The sequence below is a fragment of the Hyposmocoma kahamanoa genome, unplaced genomic scaffold (assembly GCF_003589595.1).
Source record: "Hyposmocoma kahamanoa isolate Upper Pololo Valley unplaced genomic scaffold, ASM358959v1 86, whole genome shotgun sequence".
Taxonomy (NCBI): Eukaryota; Metazoa; Arthropoda; class Insecta; order Lepidoptera; family Cosmopterigidae; genus Hyposmocoma; species Hyposmocoma kahamanoa.
In genome coordinates this window covers 15,560,315-15,580,245 of record NW_020654289.1, presented here as the reverse complement: position 1 = coordinate 15,580,245, position 19,931 = coordinate 15,560,315, and the positions used below count along the sequence as shown (strand labels likewise).

Genomic DNA, 19,931 nt, shown 5'->3' with positions numbered 1-19,931 from the left:
CTTGACGGAAGTGATGATTAGTAATTTAACTTCATATGTTTCAAATTGTTTATATATACTTTACCACAAACACCCAGACCCGAGATAATATAGAAACGCTAGTTTTCTATATTGACCCGGCCGATTATCGAATCCGGGACCTCAGAGATGGCGACCATTCCACCAAGTAGGTCGACAACATTGTTTAAGTTTTAATTAGTTAAATAATTCTGCAAACTTGTTGTCATACATGATATCACAAGTTAAAGATGTCTTACAACCGGGATGTTGGGACAACAAAAAGTCATATTTTTGTTGTCCCAACATCCCGGAATCATAAAGTGTTTACAAAAGTATTATAAATTGCAACAAAATGGTTTTAGAAATTATACTATTTTTTCTAATCACGTTTAAATTTGCTCTAATCACGTTTTTGTTTATTCAAAAAAACTAATGTTTCAGACCCTTTACACTGCACTCCTCTATCATAATTCTACCACTGCGCCCGTAACGGCGCAGTGGTAGTGCCCCTCAGATCTTTGCGATTTAAAGCTCTGAGTGGCACTGCAACTGTTATAGACGGGCATGTAGCTTACCATCAGGTGCATGACTTGCTCATCCCGTCACTTGATATTATAAAAAAAAATTAAATTAAATTGTCGTCACATTGTTTTCTAGCATTTGGCAACAAAAACAAGTTTACTAGTCATACTTTACCCATTCTGTGTCTCACAATGTACTTAGGAGTCTTAATTTTAACATAATTATTTTTCCAGGCCGTACAGCCGAATTAGGCTTCTTTCTTTTTTTTGCATTAGGGAAACCCCGTATGGCGGGTGCCATGGACACACACATAGACAACCACAAATTACACCCAAACTCACGAGATAAATAATTGTAGGCCACAGTGGCGAGGCGTGAAAATAATCGTTGGTAAAGCCGGTCCACAACAAAAAAACACTAACCTTAACAAAATTTATCGAGTTCTTAGGTTTTCGCGATCGTTACACATAGGAAAAGAAACTATTTTTCCGGATTTAAATCGCGTATATTTGTGTTTTTAAACAAACCTTTGAAAATAGTTACATTTCCTTAACAAAATTTCTTTTACAGTTAAAAAAGCGCCATGCAACACTTAAATTGAATATTTTGAAAATAGGTTTTTTAAGTCGTGGGGTATGCGCGTCGTCTAGAGTACAGACTTTTGATAATACGTAGAAATTTTTCGGCAAGCCGGTAGGAAACGAGTTATATGGAAGCCTCCTGGTAGGCCATACAAAGATTTCTCCCGGCCTGGGAATTTGATAACATTAACACTATTCCTGTCATCCGTGACACCAGAACATGCTCATACACCCATGAGCAAGACAGCCTAGTTTGAAAGGCCGTTTAAAACAAATTTTTGACAAAATGTAAAAATTACTCGTGGAAATGTTTTCATGCCAATAATCTGATAGATTTGCAGATACAACTTTTTAATTTAAATAATTCATTATTTTTCCTAGGGTTGTGGTTTTTCAGTATATTTCATTACCTTGAAAAAATTATTGAGAAAGTTGGACTCTTTTTGTAGGGAAATCACAAGTTTTTGGGCCCGTGTAATCTTAAAACAGTATTGTCATCGTTTCCAAGACCATATCTACGCATTTCGTTGAGTTTGATAAGGAAGTATCAAACCACATTGTACAAAGAGTAGCGCTGGCTAATTTATTACCGAATGTACCGAATGTTCCGATACTATATATAGTATCGGAACAGTAGTATACTTTTACCATGTATGCCCCAGACAATTTTATTATTCAGCCACTAAAAGAATTCGACACCTACAATCGGATAATTACATTTTGGGAACTGCAGCCGTCACACGCGGTGAATCAAATTATCGAGTAGTAAAAAGCGGGGGTGAGTTATGAACCCCTTTGTGAGGATATTAGTTCGTAACCTCATATTAAATGTCGACGGGGGTGATGGGTGCTATAGTTTTGGACAAATATAAAAAGAAGTAAGTAATTTTATATTTGTGAAATGACACCATTTTTTTAGTTATTAAAATAAAAAATAGACTCTACTGTTATTCATCCAAAATGATATGTTTGACGGAACATTAAACAAATACCTACTAGCAGTGAGGTAGAGCATTCCTATTGGTATGTTACCACAACACGAATACTAAAGACAAGGCATGTAATCATTGACCAATTCTATTATGACGAAATGAACAAAAAACCCACTGAAATCACACACATTAAATGTTGATTGCAAGAAATCCCATGGGATAAGCTCGCCTTTGCACACTAACGTTTTAAATACTTTGTTACAAATTATAATTTGTTTTGTTGTAGAATAAAATGTCGCTAGGTCCATCCGGTTCAAGAACACTTATTAGACTATTCCTTTTTTTTTCATCCTCTAAGAGAAGAACCTCATTAAAAAAACTATATCTATGTTATATCTATGTATATATAACTATATATATAACAACTATATCTATGTTCTAGAAGTCTTTGAGTATGAAAACATAGCGGGTTTTTATAGTTATAGTTTTTACACGAATTAATTTTTTACTTAAGTGTATTACGCTTTAAGTTTCTTAATTACTTGTTACCCTTTTAAACTGATGGCTCTATAGCCAATGCTCAATAAATAAATAAAGAATAAAAAAAGTCGTAAGATACTAGGTATTGTATTTCCTTCAAGGTTAAGCAATACTAAACCAAAGCTAGTTAGATATACATATAATGAATAAACAAAAAAGTATGATATGGCGTAAGATTTGAAAGCGAACAAAGACTATCATTATCAAACTTAGCCCCTATCTGAATTTGTTCTGTTAATCTCTATCCAAAATCAACACAAGTAAAACCGCAAATACGCAATCGACACCGAGGGGTACAATCCGTAAATGCCGCCGCCCTATATTTGTGGGCTATAATTGCGCACCGTGACAAAAATTCGGCATGTCGCAAATGGTGAGGCGACAAAAATGTCACACCACGAAAGGTTTCATAATCATTCCTTGTTTTTGTACATTGTATAACAATAAACTCGAACCATATACGGGCAGGCGATTTCGAATTACAAATTACATTAAAATTGTGTCAGCCATGATCATGGGACCAATAAAAGGTCAAGAGGTTGGTTTGTTTACAAAAAAACAAATTATGTGATTTATATAAGAAAAAAATGGTTTCGTTTCTTACAAATAATATTCTCAAAAAATGTATAAAAAAATTCATCATCTTTATCATCATCATTAATGAAACATCTTAAACATACAAAAAACAAACATTAAAGTAAACTCTACATTTGAAGACTACGAAGCAATCAGCCTCGCGTCAAAGTGAAATTCTAAAATAGTCACTTTAAATTATATATTTTTGTATACACTCGAAAACCATCAACTTTCTTTTTTTTTCGATTTAAATCGAAATTATTTCTTTTTTGATAATATACAGGTAAGGTAAAAAAGACAATAAAAGCTTAAATACTAGAAAGTAAAATTAGGACTTTTAAATTATATGAATTCAACATTCTTCATTGATCGATAGATTTTATGTATAATTTAGTACTACAGTATAATTTGTTAAGAGTACCACTAGGAAATTGATTATTAATCAGTACTGATTTTCTTATGGACATATTTTTTACGAATTGAAAAATCTATAATAGGGACATATTAAAAAATCCTAAAAAAGTAACACTAAACCTATCGTAAGGAAATAAGCTCTATTTTGCCAAAGAAACAATTAAAACTGACACATGATAACCTATCCTACATGATGACGAACCCTTTTCATTATCACGACCCAACAAACAAACAATGCTATATGCAACTTCCATGCAACAGTATCGTCAAACAATGGAGATGTACCTACAAGTACATCTGTAGGGTATAACGTTACATTGATTGACACATCAATGACCGTGTCGTACGCAAATGTAGGGAGCTTTCATGTAACTAACTATAAATGAAATATGATACAATACAAGAAAACTATTGAAATAGTAAATATAAAAACAAATTTTAAGAGTTTTACGTCATCTACAGAGTACGAAGTTCCTATATAGAGAGTCTTCCGTTTTCGTTGTTTCCGATTTCCATAACACAAGTGCTAGTAAAGCACTTACTTACTTACTCACTTTAGAATTAGAGCAACGTACGTGATGTTGTCTAATAATTTAATTCATTATTTTTATTACCATATATAGTTTACCTATAATATACAACTCTATATTACAAGTGAGTTAAGTACGCGTTCCAAATGCAGGACAAAGACGACGTATCCAAACATCTTTTCAAAGAAAACAAACACCATCATTACTAAAATTTACGAAAAGTTGCGAGCACTCGAGAAAATGGAAAAAATTAAAAAGTAATAAAAATACAAATGAGCCGCTTTCAATCATCCCTGTGACAACAGTGCCAGGCGGGGGATGACGTCACATGAGATTAAAAAGTTTGACGCGCTCTCCCACGGAAATTAGCATTTCAACTCATTTGCATACCGCCGGTGATCTAATTTTTATCTTTTGTTATTATTAACACTCTGGAGAATTTTTATACTTACTTATAAAATGTACGGGTCTACTATTCAAAGGCAATTATAGTCTTAAAACAAAGAAAAGAAAAGAAAAGAAGAGAAGAAAAGAAGTATCGACAGCAAAAGAAGAAGAACACCATGGTAAATAATCATCTAGCCATATATGTACCAGCCATATATGTACCAGCCATATATATGTATATGAGTAGAGCTCCTTGTGAAAGAATTCGTCCAGTGAAGTACTGCCACCTTACCTATTTCTGCCGCCAAGCAGTAATGTTCGCATTACTGCGTTCCGGGTTTGAACGGTAAGGGTGCTGATGAAATTACAGGCACATGGGACTTGTCAAGTTATGTCTCAAGGTAATGGGCGCAGAGGCAGTGCACTTCAGTCAAATCTTTGCGTTTTAAAGTGTCACTGCAAGTGTTATGGACAGGCGTGTCGTTTACCATCAGGCGCACGACTTGTTCGTCCCATCACTTAGTATCACAGAAAAAAAACTACCGGACACAGGACTCATCTCAGGCCAGGATTCAGACCAAAGTAAACTGGTTCAAAGCAGGTTTCCTCATTTGTACTTGACTTTTTTAATTAGCCTGTCGTGTTCCACTGGGCAAATGCCTCTCCTCTCGACTTTCGGTAAGACGCAATATCAGGTCAGTCCCTGATATACGCGTCCAAGTCATCCCACCTTCTTAGTCGGCCTCGTCGTCGCTGGCCGTTCTCCGGCACGCACCAAGCGGCTGTGTAAGCTTATCTCTCTGGATGCATGCGACAGACGTGTCCAGCCCAATCATATTTCACAATTAAAATACGTAAATACTAAAAAATATGAAAATAAAAGATGGCTGGTAGTAATTTTTTTCCATAAGTCTTGTAGCAACTGCTTAGGTACTATTTAATTCTTTGTTCTTCTCAAAGCATTTTCGACCTCTCCAAGCGAACGATCAGGTTTCATCACGATATTTTCGTTCAAGAATCAAGCAAGTAGGTAATCATTTAGTGATACATGATTTGAAGATGACTCAATGGCGCAGGTTCATCTAAGCTATTGATTATTTGAAAGAATGAAGGTGAGAGAAGGTGTATTTATCTCCCTAAGTAATTGAAAAAAGTACGAAAATCACTGCAAAGAGTGTTCCAACCACGGAGGACATTGCGAGGACAGGTTATTGTATATTTATGAGAAGAGAGCTATTATGACAGTCGAACAAAAAATATTGAAACCTTTGTAAAAGGAAAATGAAGTAGCTTCACTTTTAATATGAGTTTTATCTTCAGAAAGATGGTGAATTTCTTACAAATGGTACATAATTTTGAGTTTTTTTTTGTGAAAAATGTTACTTATGTGGTTTTACCTTTAAGCAGACGATATACTAAATAAATAAATATTAGACAACGTCACAAACGTTGTTCTGATCCTAAAGTAAGTAACTAAAGCACTTGTAGGAAGTCGGAAACAACGACGGTATCAAAAACTCCCAGACACGATATATACAGAAAAGTTAGTTTTCTACATTGAGCAGGCCGATAATCGAACCCGAACCTCAGAGATGATGACACTATGTAAACCGGTGTGTAAGCCACTCGACCACGGAGGTCGTCAAAATCAAAATAGTCGTAATACTTAAAATAATAACATGGATGTATTTTTTGGAGAAGATGTAATCGAACCACAACCCACTTCAGAGCATCATGACTAAACCTTTAGGTAGCCGACGACGCAGCTGTCGTTTAATAATTTAATTGAACATTTGCCTCCCTTCTGTCCACGGCGCGCTTTTTTGCTCTACTTTTTGAAAAATTGATGAAAAGTTTTAAAGTTTTTGGTTATATAATTTGCTTTTATAATGCAAGTTGTTAAGGGTAAGTATAATTATTTATCGATACAGCTTTTTTTACGGACATATTTTTACAGTACAAAATAAAATGTAATTCTAAAATGCAAAAATATGACTTAGGTAAAACATCCAACCATTGCATCCGACGCAAATTATAGAAACCTATCAAAAGGAAATAAAGTATATTCTGCATTAGAAACAATTATAACTAGTACATGATAAACATAGTTACAAACAATTCTCATTATCACTAGTTTTAGCTCAGAACATACCCAAAAATATAATTTTTATTTGTCAAAAATTAACATTACTACACAGAAATTCGTATATTCTTCACCAAAAATAATAAATATAATTTTACAGAGTCTAAACTGTAATAACTATATACAAGCTGCTTCTTTTGATATCACCAAAAAGTTACACAAAACTTTATAACTTCTCACAATTGTGTAAACTTTATTTATATTGCGATGTTCATAAATGAAATAAAATATATTCTCACCTTGGATTCAGCTTGCATTTAGGAACAGTCTCCTCGTCAAAAGCTTATCGCACTTTATACAAAAAAAATTAAAATTATGACCGAATATTATACTGGCAACGCGTCCTTTTCGAAGGTTGAATGCTTACTGGCTTAAAAACTTGGAGCGTTGGCGTCAACCGCCCAGCTAGAGTAGGCGGGGCATCAACTGGGCGGGTCGCTATACCAGCAAATCAGAAAGTTTCTCATGCTTCTTTTCTTGAATAGTCAAGAAGTAACTGGTCAGCCGGCTTAGTGGGCAAACCTAAGAGCAACTTATAACGTTTTATAGTGCATCAAAGTGGGGATAAATAAAAACTTTTGCCATTAGAACATCATTTTCGCTTCACAAATATACAGATGTACTCGATTTGATTTAGATTACCGTCTATTTTTAAAATCATTAGTTTTATCACGGTTGATGGATTTTTTATGGCCAGTTTTCTCCCACAGGCTCTATGATGTCTATGACATATGTGGACTCCCTAAATTAATTTCGTTTCAAGTGCCACTTTTACTATATCAATCAACCGAGACTCACTAGCTACCACACACACACACACACACTGAATAGCACATCGATTAACACAAATAATATTTAAAATTAACTCAATACCATTTACCATAACAAAGAAGCCAAAATTCTAAACATAAATCATACAGCATAAATTTTCTTAATGTAAAACAGCCATAAAAGAGACATAGCCCTTCAAATCCTTGCCTTACTACCTAAAATTAACAACTTAAGTATCATTGACATACCTAAATAAATCTAAAACTAACTTTATTGTAAACTGAATAAGACTGTTTTTAAGTTTATTTATAGGATTTCCCTAACACTTAAGTATTTATACGTAAAAAACTTGATAAAGAAAAAGATTACATAATTACCTCCTACTTCTGGGAACGAGTTACTTTTAAGATGAGAGTAAGCGTCGCGTCGCGTCCTGTTTTTCAACTACAACGCTTGGTGACGCGCGTCGACGCTCGCTTTAGTGTGCCCGGATCACAGTGTGGTCGGCGTCTGAAGCCTCACTGCGCCCGGATCACAGTGTGGTCGGCGTCTGACGCCTCACTGCGCTCAAGTGACGCGCGGCGACACTCGCTTTAGTGCGCCCGGATCACAGTGTGGTCGGCGTTTGACGCCTCACTGCGCTCAAGTGACGCGCGGCGACGCTCGCTTTAGTGCGCCCGGATTACAGTGTGGTCGGCGTCTGACGCCTCACTGCGCTCAAGTGACGCGCGGCGACGCTCGCTTTAGTGCGCCCGGATCACAGTGTGGTCGGCGTCTGACGCCTCACTGCGCGCAAGTGACGCGCGGCGACGCGCTTCGACGCTTGGATGCAGTCCAGCGGCTCCGCGCGTCGACGCCGGTTTCCATATTTGAATAACACAAATATGTACCTTAATAATGGGAAAATAGAGATGAATATACTATAGGCGAAAAACATAGCGCGTGGCGACGCTTCAACTTTGCGCCAGTATGAGTTGAGCCTTAGACGCACGCGATCGCTGCGCGGCGGCAACGCGGACTCCGCTCTTCGACCGCGCGGCGGCCGCGCGGAGTGAGCGCGATGAAATTCGTGTCGAATAAATGCGCCATAAACAGGCTCCTTTCGTTTTTTTCAAACCAAACAAAAACTATTTGAAATGTACTGAATTTAATAAAAAGTACAACAAACTACTTTAGCAACAAAAGAAAATGGTTCCTCATAAAATAATCCTCTTCTCAGCGGGATAACGTTCGGGTCCTGCTGGAGAAGAGGGTTCTCCAACGCGCGTCTTTCTCCAACGCGCAGGTTTTCTTAAGACACTGGTTGAATTAAAAAGAAAACTTCTAGAACTACTTAGTCAAGCTGTAGGTTTTCCTTATTTATTTGTGCACTAGAGTTGTTACTAAACCGACCCACAACACTCACGACATACGGCGACTTGTTCGGCGATACTCGATGTCGTTTACATTTGTTGCTCTATAGAAAGGATCGTCAATTTTTAATCTACTCAAGTTAAATAAAAATAAACTCAAGTACTTCGATCACTGATAATAAGGCTTCTTAGTTTAATGAATCATCGAATAAAATCACTTTGGCTCGATAAAGTACGATCTACCTTCGTCAGCCTTCTGAGAGTTTTCCTCTTGGACACGAATTGCCATGGCCGATCTAAAAGTCTAGAGTGCGAAGAGTGTTTTTGAGATACGTGGGGCGCACTATAAGTTTCCGGAATGAATAAGAAAAATACTATAAATGGTCAGAAATGAATTTATTGTTTCTCAAAATATTCTCCGTTAGCGTTAATGCACTTTTTCATACGAGTGAACCAATTTTAAAAACATTTATGCTACTCGTCCATGACAATCTCTGAAACATATGTTTCATACCCTTCAACAGCCTCTTCAGGTGATGAAAATCGTTGACCGCGTAACTGGTTCTTAATTTTTGGAAATAAATAAAGTCACAAGGTGCCAGGTCGGGACTGTACGCGGGATGACTCATCAGGTCAACGTTGTTCACCTTCAAAAATTCATTTGTCTGTCTGGCCATGTGAGAACTGGCATTATCGTTGTGCAAGATGATATGGCGTTTATAGTTATTTTTACGGAATTTGTCAATAACTTCCGGGAAACAAATGGTCGTGTAACAATCACTATCACGGTACAACGATTCTCCAAAGCAACAGTAGCCACGTCTCCAGTTTTATTAAAAAAAGAAGCAATCATCCGCTTAGAGGAACTTTGCACGCTCGTCACTTTAGTTGGTTTCGGCTCATCTCGAAAACCCCATACGCTCGATTGCTGCTTTGTTTTGGGATCGAAACTATAAATCCATGTTTCGTCACCTGTTACTATGTCCCACACCAAATTTGACCCCCCTTCGTTGAATCTTATATGCATGGCATTGCACCTAGTGACGCGATCCGTTTTTTGAGCCTCAGTCAAATTGTGTGGAATCCACCGACAGCACAGCTTTTTCACACGCAAATGTTTGTGTAGTATTGATTGTGTTTGACTCATGCCTATGCCTAAAGATGTCCGAATCTCATGGTATGTCACATGCCTGTCGGTTTTGATCATAGGGCGCACAGCATCGATGTTTTTGTTGTTCACAGCAGTGGACGGGCCACCAAGGCCACCACGGGCTGAGATTCACACGACCGCGTTTGAATTCTGCAAACCAGCTATAAATAGTCGTCTTGCATGGTGCTTCATCGCCAAAAGCAGTTTGAAGCCGAACGAAGCTCCGCTGAACTGTTCAATTACATTTAAAGTCGTAAAAGATCATACTACGAAAATTTTCACAACTTACATCCATGGTGATGTAGACAACTAATTTCTAAAATGACGCCACAACGTAAAAACAAGTGACAGCCAGATGAAGCAAACTGTATTCTACAGCCAAAGAGTTCCATTTTCAAATGTTGTAATTACTTTTTAAATATTGTTTATGTAAGTGGCTAGTTCCGGAAACTCATAGTGCGCCCTACGTATAAGTTTAAAGAGATTAATATTCTTACACTAGCGTCACAGTATACATTTATGAAAATATAGTTTATGTTAAGAATTGTATTTTTTTTATGAACGAGAGTGACAGATATATCATTAATACGAGAAATAAAAATAAACTATATTTGACAGTCGTCTTCACACAGTCACAAACTCATTTAAATCGCAATGTATACGCTTCTATCGGATTATATTAAAAATTTGCATTGCGTACATAATTGCAATCCATTTACGAGGTTTAAAACTTATAGCGAAACAAAAACTTTATTCTAAAAGTTATATTATACAGCTTCTGCACACTTGAGTGACAAAATGCTGTTTTATTCAATACGATAATTTCAAGCGTAATTTGATCACCTATGAAATAAAAATGATTTTACTTAGACTTAACTTTAGACTCAGGTTGGTAGGAGTAAGGATAATTAGTTCAGGTTGGGACAGTTTTAAACTGGAGTGTTTGCGCGGTGTAATTCACCTGCACGCTTGAAGATTTAATGGCGGCTACTGGTGACGCGGTCGGCGTGGCTGACTTCTAAGCCACAATTAGGGTAGTGTACCTATGCCATCCATACGATAAGAAGAAGCCAAAAAAAAAATTGACTAATTTCATTCGTAAATTGTCATTTTGCTGATGTGGCCTTACCAATGGTGCGCCAATTCAGTAGAAATACTTCAATAGTTTGTAGCTGATATAGCAATGGTAAAGCAAACAAACAAAAATAATTAATAGATTCAGGCGTTACTTTGCGAAAGTCCATGTTAATAAAAACGGAAGTAAATTAATTTGCTACTCCGCGAACCCAATGAAGGTTAAATCGTGCAAAATAGCTGCGCTTGTGTTGAATGTTTTTCATGCAGTGTAATTATCCCACCCTCCCTCCGCATAAAATAAATAACACAAACGCAACTACAGTCACAAACCATCACCAAAAACATACACAACAAAAAAAATTTTGTTACCCACTTTTTTTTTTTAAGATTCTAAATGGCGAAACGAGCAAGTCGTGCGCCTTGTGGTAAGCGTCACGCCTGTTCATAACAGTTGCAGTGTCACTCAGAGTTTTAGATCGCAAAGATCTGGGGGCACTGTCATTGCGCCCATCACCATGAGACATAAATTGGCAAATCCCATGTGCCTGTAATTTCACCAGCACCCTTACCCTTCAAAACCGGAACACAGTAATGCTGACATTACTGCTTGGCGGCAGAAATAGGTAACTGTGCGTAAGAAATAGGTGGCAGTACTTCCCTGGACGATCTCTTTCACAAGGATCTCTACTGCTAATAAAACTTTGTGCTAGTTTCTAATTTCATTTTGAGTTCAATTGGAATGGGTGCTATGACAGGCTTGTAAATATCTTTACCTTTATGTCCTCTACTTATCCAAACTACCCAATATAATGCAAAAGTAACTCTGTTATGTTTTCACGCCTAAACCGCACAACCAAATTTGATGAATTTTGATTTATATACTATACCTCCAATGAACATTATGTCAGCTTCATTTTTTGGTATTTTTCTGTTATTTTTGTAAACAGCCATATTTATTCCTACTAATACTGTGCTCCCCGAATTATGGGAAAAAATAAACAAAAAACAAACTAAATTCGCATAGTGTTTATTGGAGGTATCGAGATAGATGGCGTATAGGAGAGGGACTTATACTACTTTTTGTCACAAAAATAAATCTTAGGAGGTGAAATAGGGGATGAAAAATTGGATGGAAACCACTCATTTCTCAAGTACACTCAAGTAAATAGTACAGTAAGCTACTCGAAGTAGGTACTTAGGTATTCTACGCAAACGAGGTCGCGGGCACCAACTAGTATGAATATAAATTAAAAATAGAAGAAAAAGAAAAATAGAGCGGTGCTTAAGTAATCCAGCCCAAACTTTGTTCTATATAATTCAGTGAAAAGTAGTGTTTAAATTAGATTGAAAAATCGAACAGTTTTATTTTCGATTTAAAAAATCAAAATAATTATAATAATGCCAGACACACTCAACATAGATAAATAGATTTCAGCGTCGACATTGTTTCACCTGTTTAAAAGAAGGAACGAAACATTAATATTCCTATTGTTGTGCCATACAAACAATGTTATTGAATTTTTTTCAAACCACCGGCACTTAATTTTTTAAATTAAAACAATGAACAAAATTTTACATGACGAGAAAAATAACATGTAATTCTGCCATTGCCTAAATTGTTAACGAACTTGCTACAATTTAACCCTGCTTAGAGCTAGAAAATGAGCTCACTTATAGATAGTTCGGATATATAGGAAAAATATTAAATAGGTACTGTGCCTCTACAGCTACAAGTATTTTTATTATATATTTGTTCCTCAGATAAACAAACAATATGGTGCTAGATAATTACTGTATCCAGTTCTTTCCCAGTTAGCAATCATAATCAAATATAATATAACAATTAAATGCTCTGATTGACAAGTTTTCGTAGTCAACAAGGAACCATTGTAACTTTCGTCACGTCGTTCGTTCTGTATTAACTGCCTCCATGGCCGAACGGTTACCATGCCGGACTGCCACGCAGTGGTCCCAGGTTCGAGTCCCGGGCCGGGAGAAAAAATAAATTTTCAAGGACACTCGATGGGTAATTATTAACAGTTTTGGCTTGGATACAAGTCCTTTGAGCCATGTCTTCATTTAATTATGGGGATCATCAAAGAATCCTCAATAAATATTTTCCATTGTGGTTCTAATACAATATATTTTCACTTTTTCTTAAACTTTGTTCCCTTGTTTGGGTTTTTTAAATAGTCTTTTAAGCGGCGAGTGTCAATATATATGTTTATGTTTTCACTTTCACCTAAATAACATTATTGTCACTTTGAACACAAACTTCTAATTTGTAATTAGTGGAATTTTCAGGATAAAGTCTTTTGTAATTGGATTTAAAATAAGGTATAGTTTTATCATTCTTCATCACTATTTCTTTCTTCGTCTTTATTTTCTTCACAATATAGATAAAATAAAAATAATATTTGTAAAAACTGTACTTGTAACTTCAGAAACCCGCCTTTTTTTAGCCGGAAGGTAATTTATTTTGATTTCTGTACCTAGTGTAGCAAAATTCAGACTCGTTGCTTGTTCTTTGTTCAAAAGAATAGCGCACATTTCCGAGCATTTTGCCATTGCAATGAACCCTAAAAGAATCATGAATATAGCTCTCAAAGTGTACTTTATATATAAAATATGTTATTTATTTAAATAGTAACAAAATCAAGCCTTACTACAACTTCAATATAGTGTTTTTGTAAGTACAAAACATAAATTCTTGAAGTTTCAAACTATATTTTTATTGTAACATAAATTCTAACTTTATTTCAGCTTCTTATCGGATTTATAAGTAATTAAATTTAGCAAATAACAAATTTAATTCACGCAAACAATTTGTTTCCATAATAATTTATATTGTTAAATTATATTATCAGCCCAAACACAAACATAGTCGTGCCCTTAGAATATTATTCTAAGGTCGTGCCGTTTAGTACATAATACAACACTTTTATAGTATCTATACTTTAATACACCGTACAATTATCTACCATGTGTGATAACTGATAACGCATCAATTTCAAAGAATAAATTACGAACCAAAACCCTAAAAATATAATCTTTTATATCTCGCAAAACAAATCCAAAAATCAATGTACATACAGTGCCATCTATTGCCCTTTTCTATAATAACTAGGTAATAATAATAGAAAGGCGGAATACCGTTCGAAATATTGTGTACGTATGTGTCAAACTTTGCGCTGTTCCCCACGCTGCTACTGCAGCATAAAATTAGAGTACGCGCCAATCAATAGTGTGGGTGTTGACGCAGATGGCGACACTGCTGCAAAACATCAATGCTTGGTCGTGAACGTACTTTTAGTTCCCAAGAAACGTTAATTGAGAATATACGCAATTTATAGTCACGAACACTTTTATTGCAAGTTTACACTTTATTTTGATATCTAATGTCAATTTTTAAAATTAATAAAAATACATAAAATATTATAAAGTTTATCAGTTGACTAAACCAAACGTTTCCTCAAGCGTCATCGCACTCAAAATGGGGTCGAGTTACCATACACCGCCATCTTTCGCAAGCTGTATCAACTTCGCCCGCTTTTAGTGCAGTAATTTTATGATTGTGATGTGTCGAGGTCTCGAGGGCTAGCAAGATTGAAAAACCTACTAGTGCTTGTACCTTTTATTGGTAAGTTTCAAGAGTAAACACTATAAACTTGGCGCAAAATTTAAGCGATTAATCAAAACTTTATAAACATCTCACCAAAAAACTGCAAGTCGTTTGCGATCGATCGTTGTGCCGCTTTACGCATTTATGCTCGTTGTTATTTACATATGTATACAAAACATTAGATAGTCGTTAAAGCAATACGCATCGATTGTTTCAGAAATCGAAAAACTAGAATAACCTAAAGCATGAACTAGAAGCCGCCACCATGTCGGAGTCTGACGTGAAGCAAGTGAAAGTTGACAACTGGGGAATTTATTTCCTACAAAGATTGAAACACTTTTTTAACCGTACGGACTACTGCGACCTCACGCTGCAATTTCAAGACAATGCCCAACTAAAGGTACACAGACTTGTTTTGAGTGCGTGCACTGAGTACTTTGAGCTCCTGGAACGGACATGCGAAATGTACGAGGATTGCCTAGTGATGCCCGACGATCTGCAAGCAGATGTCGTGGTTCCTATTGTGAATTTTATGTACACTGGTCAATTAGAGTTCAGACTAGACTTACTAGAAAGACTCCACCAAACGTCACAAATTATGAATATGCCTGTATTGACCAAGCTTCTTGATGCTCATCGGAATCAAATTCCACCACCAAAGTCCATACTGAATTTCAGTACTACATCTGTCAAACGTTCTTATTCCAAAACCACTGCCAGGGTAAAGTCAACTACTGCGTCATCAAGCGGCAATTCAAATAAACGCCCTTTCCATAAAGCATTTGGTACTAGTACAATCACAACTGTCAAAAAGCCTACGCTCCCAAAACCAGACGTAGCTACTAATAATGGATTAACAAGTCATCCAGCACATTCTTCACCTACAACTACTACGCTTCCTAGTGCAGCCCCTAAAGTGATTCTAGGGGAACCTAGACCAACCAGATACGAATTACCAGAAGAACTAGACTCGGACAATCTCTTTGATAATTCTTTCACTAGTTTATCATATACATCCCAACCTTTAATGGTACATCCAGAGACTACAAAACGCTATGTTAAAAAGATTAGTCTATTTAATGAAGCAAGTAGTTCGAAAATAAGAGGAGGATCTACACTGGATATTGTTGAATGCAAGAAAATACGAAGAAATGATAATCTATTTGAAGATGATAGTTCTGAAGCAATGCAAGATATGGATGAAGCCATATTTCAGTTGAACACTAAAAACCAGATTCCTAAGGTGACAAATCAGCTATTTGATCAAATTATCGAGCAACAAGACAATCCAAAAATTACTATAGAAACTAAAGACAGTAAACAGACTAGCAATATTGACCATGCAAAAATAATAAGCGAAGTTCTCAAAAAATATCCACATTTAGTGAAAAGTAACAAAAACATTAAACTGAAAATACTGAATAGTCCTGCTAATAAGACCCAAATAAAAACCAACAAAAAGCAACGAAATTCACCAATTCACCATTACAAAGGAAGAGACATTAAAATAGAAACTGCTGAGCCAGCAGATTATACCTATGAAACAGATGTTTTGGACTCAAAGGAGGCAGCAAGGCTAATTGCTTTAGGTGCAGAAAATGTAAAAGGACCTTGGATTTGCCTAATTTGTGGCACACCTGGAAAAGCTTTACATTTTACTACATATTACAAATTCCGGCGTCATTTAGTTGACGTGCATAATGAGAAGCCAGTACCAACTATTTGTGAACATTGTGGGCTCAAATCTGCAAAGAGGAATTATTTGCTACATCATCTTCTCACTAAGCATGGAGTAGAACCACCACCTTCATACAAGTTTCCTAAGTGTAATCTATGCAACTATATTGCCCTTACAGAAGGTTACCTTGTAAAACACAAATTAACTCATTCAGATGTGAGGAATTTCCGTTGTAATGTATGTTTAGCTACTTTCAACACCTCTAACAATCTCCTAGCTCATATACAGAAAACTGGCCATAAATATACTGCAGATAGAAGAACGGACTTGCAATGCATATATTGTCTCAAAATGTTCATGCGTGAAGCTAATCTTTATGCTCACCTTAAAACAAATCATAAGTCAGCAGCCAGAGCTGATGGAATAATTGATGATTCTGATGATGAAAAGCAAGAGCAAGAGATAGAAATCAAACCAACAATAAAATTTGAACCTCCCTCTTTTGATGACTCTGAAAGTGTAGATGCTCAGTACCAAATAAGACCTGACGGAAATATTCAGCTTATATCAAAGAAACAGCATACTATGCATATCAATCCTCCAACTAAACAGAAAATTCTCAACTCTGGTTATACTCCAAAAACAACACATAAAGCAAAATCTAAAATAATGTCCAATATCAGTGAAGATTTTCTTGAATCTGCTATTTCTGTAGATAATAGTCAAGCAGAAGAAATTATAATGATAGATAACAATGAATATGTCATGAAAGATAATAAGCTAGTTCGTAGAAAAACAAGTGACCAATATGTTATAAGTGATATGATGTCTTCTGAAGAAGACCAAAATCTGGCTTCAAACACTTCAATGGGATTCAGTAATCTTCACGAATCAGAGACTGAAGAGAATAATATACAAGAACAAAGTGTGGTGATTAAAAAAGCTAATATAAACCAACCTATTCAAATAGTAGTGTCAAGTGAAGAAGAGTATAAAGCATTAATGAATTCAAATCATTCTATTATATTCGATGACGGCGATGCAAATAAGACTTTGACAGTACTAAGCACACCTCAACATGCTGCAATAAATACTGGATCTATAGATTTGGATAATGCACAACAAAATGATATGATGATTATCCCTGATACTTATCCTTTAAATGTGTCTGAAGCATTACCCACAGATAATTCCAACATAGTTGTTGTATACAGTCACCCTGTGGACGATCAGAATAAGCAGTTCCAAATAATAACTTCACAAGATATAGGAGCACAATTTGTTCGAACTTCTGCCGTAATAACGCCAAATTATGACGGTATTAGTACATCCACTCCAGTAATGAGTGCTCACGTCATTAGTGCCCCAGTAACAGAGGCGTGGCAAAACAATATCCAACAAAATCAACAGATACACATGACTACTACAAGTGACTTACAAGAAATGACAATAATAGAAGATGCTGAAATGGCTCCAGCTGAAATTACAGCAATAAATGAACTTCCTGAAGTCACATTGACACCTAATGTGCCTCAAGAAACCACTCTAGAAGAAAACATAATTCAAGATTCCAGTGTCAGTAATGAAAACATAGATACACCCGCAGTCCAACAAGTTGTTGAAGAGGAGGAAAATATTTCCACAACTCCAATTGAAGTTGAAATGTCTTCTGAGAGTGTTCCGAATGACTCAGCAGTGGCAGACAAAAGCCTAGTACACTCTAATAATTCTCTAACAGACAAGAACCCAATTGTAGTAACTGCAGCAGCAAATGAAGAACAACTGATTCAAGAAGCTAACATTATAGATCAAGGGGTTGAAGTAATTGAAGAACATTCTGAGGAAATAAATGAAGAAAGTCTTAACTTGGATGATACTGTAATAGCGGAAATCAAAGATACGGACAATACAGATAAGGTATTTGACACAAATGAACAAACTGGTCATATTCAGAGTGTTCCCATTCACAATGAAGAAGTCACTATACCAAGTGTGGCCAAAGAACAGATCCAGCATTTAACATCAGAATGGTCTGAAGACGAAGATGACACAGAGCAAGAAGCTCAAATAACTGAAGATCCTGTCAAAGTTAGTGAAGTAAGTAAAGAAACAGCAGTTGAATCACCTGTAGAAATTGAAGAATCAATAGAAAACATTCAGCAGGAAATGGAAAAGCAAATGACTGAAGCTGCCGTAGCCGAAATTGATTCAGAGGAAGGTGTGAACTCTCAAAATGAAGAAGACATTACTAGCTTGCATGAGCAAGTTACTTCAGTAGGAGCAAATACACATCCAGTTCAAGAGAAAATATCATCTCTAATTAATGATTGGGAGGAAAGTGTTTCTGAAGGGAATGATTCTGCAAATTGTGGTGAAGAGGAAGATTCAACTCCTGTGGAGATAACTGAAGTGAATGATCCTGTGCCAAGTGTTGACCGCGCAAATAGCTCTGGACCGCCTAAAGAAGACAAAATAAAAAATTTAGTTAGTGACTGGGATGATGAGGATGAAGGCCAGTCAGAAGAGGAGCCAAAAGATCAAAGCTAATAGATGATTTTATAAAGTATACTCGGCTATTATCAGTGTGTCAGTGTCCTCCAGTATAAGAATTTAGTAAATACTTAGAATTTGTACTTAAATTGTACATCAATTTTGCTTTGTTCGTGTTTTATGTATGTACCTAGTTATATATATATATCTAGAAAACTATCTCTTAGTTTTCTTATATAATATTTGCTAACTAGTCCTGTGTGGTAAATTAAAACTAATGAATTATGTAGGATATGAACTTTATTCTAGATTTCCTTAGTTGGAATATTATTGCTTAAAATTTTAGCTTATTCAGTAAGTCTAATATACTTTTTGTTGTAAAATTGCAGTTTTATATTACAAAGTGTTAATATCACTGCATAAATAAATTTTATCAATGGACCAAGATTTTAAATGCATTAAATTGTGTAAAAATAAAATTCCCAAAATTTTATTACATTTATAGTCATCAGCTGTATTTATAATTTAGCACAATCCAGTATAGATTTCATCGTAATTTACAAGTAGAAAATTTGTTAATCACATTATGTTAACTCTGCCCAAATTTTATTGAAAGGGTTTATAGCGTAGGTAATTAGCATAATAAAATAAATATAATAGCATTTACAATAGTAACTTGTGTTTATTATTGCATTGTTCCTGGTTACAATATCCTACATTTTCAATTAATAACAACAGTGGTCTATCCTTCCGGAAATAGAAAAAAATTACAAGAATTTTAGTTATCGTGTAGTTAGATGATTATTATCAAGGAAACTTAAATGAAACAAGGTTATCATATAAAAATACTAAGACTTTACTCTGCATTGAAATCACATTTACAATGTTGATAATATCAATGGACTATTTAACTAGGTGCCAACAGTATATGTATAACTAAATTCATTACAATACAGTCAAATATTCCCAATATATCGGTCTAAAATATTCTATTATTTATAATGATCATTCATACTTTTCTGTAATGCAACATTTTAAACCGGAGAAAATTTTTGACTTGTTAATGAAATTAGCTAGCCAAATTGCATTAAGTTGATAATGATTAGGACCCATGCAGTAAAATAAATCAGGTACGTCTGCAGGTCTAGAGGCAAATGTCTAAAACT

The 19,931-nt window shown here is 35.6% G+C and overlaps 2 protein-coding genes across 2 annotated transcripts in view; one reads left to right on the top strand and one right to left on the bottom strand.

Moving 5' to 3' along the window:
• LOC113234828 overlaps positions 1 to 7,186 on the bottom strand; it is a 29,282-nt gene extending 22,096 nt beyond the window's left edge. The window contains exon 1 of the mRNA XM_026470335.1: positions 6,865 to 7,186. Within this exon, the coding sequence (XP_026326120.1) occupies positions 6,865 to 6,882 (18 nt within the window). The 5' untranslated portion in view covers positions 6,883 to 7,186. The remainder of the gene's footprint in view (positions 1 to 6,864) is intronic.
• A 7,299-nt stretch (positions 7,187 to 14,485) lies between these two features.
• On the top strand, positions 14,486 to 19,350 carry LOC113234699 (centrosome-associated zinc finger protein CP190). The gene is made up of 2 exons (XM_026470140.1): positions 14,486 to 14,615; positions 14,815 to 19,350. The coding sequence occupies exon 2, from the start codon at positions 14,863 to 14,865 to the stop codon at positions 18,820 to 18,822; it is 3,960 nt and encodes a 1,319-aa protein (XP_026325925.1). The 5' UTR covers positions 14,486 to 14,615; positions 14,815 to 14,862; the 3' UTR covers positions 18,823 to 19,350.
• Positions 19,351 to 19,931: the final 581 nt, after the last annotated feature.

What these genes read in the sequence shown, in the direction of transcription:
- LOC113234699 (XM_026470140.1), top strand. Translation starts at nt 14,863, where the DNA reads ATGTCGGAGTCTGACGTGAAGCAAGTGAAAGTTGACAACTGGGGAATT.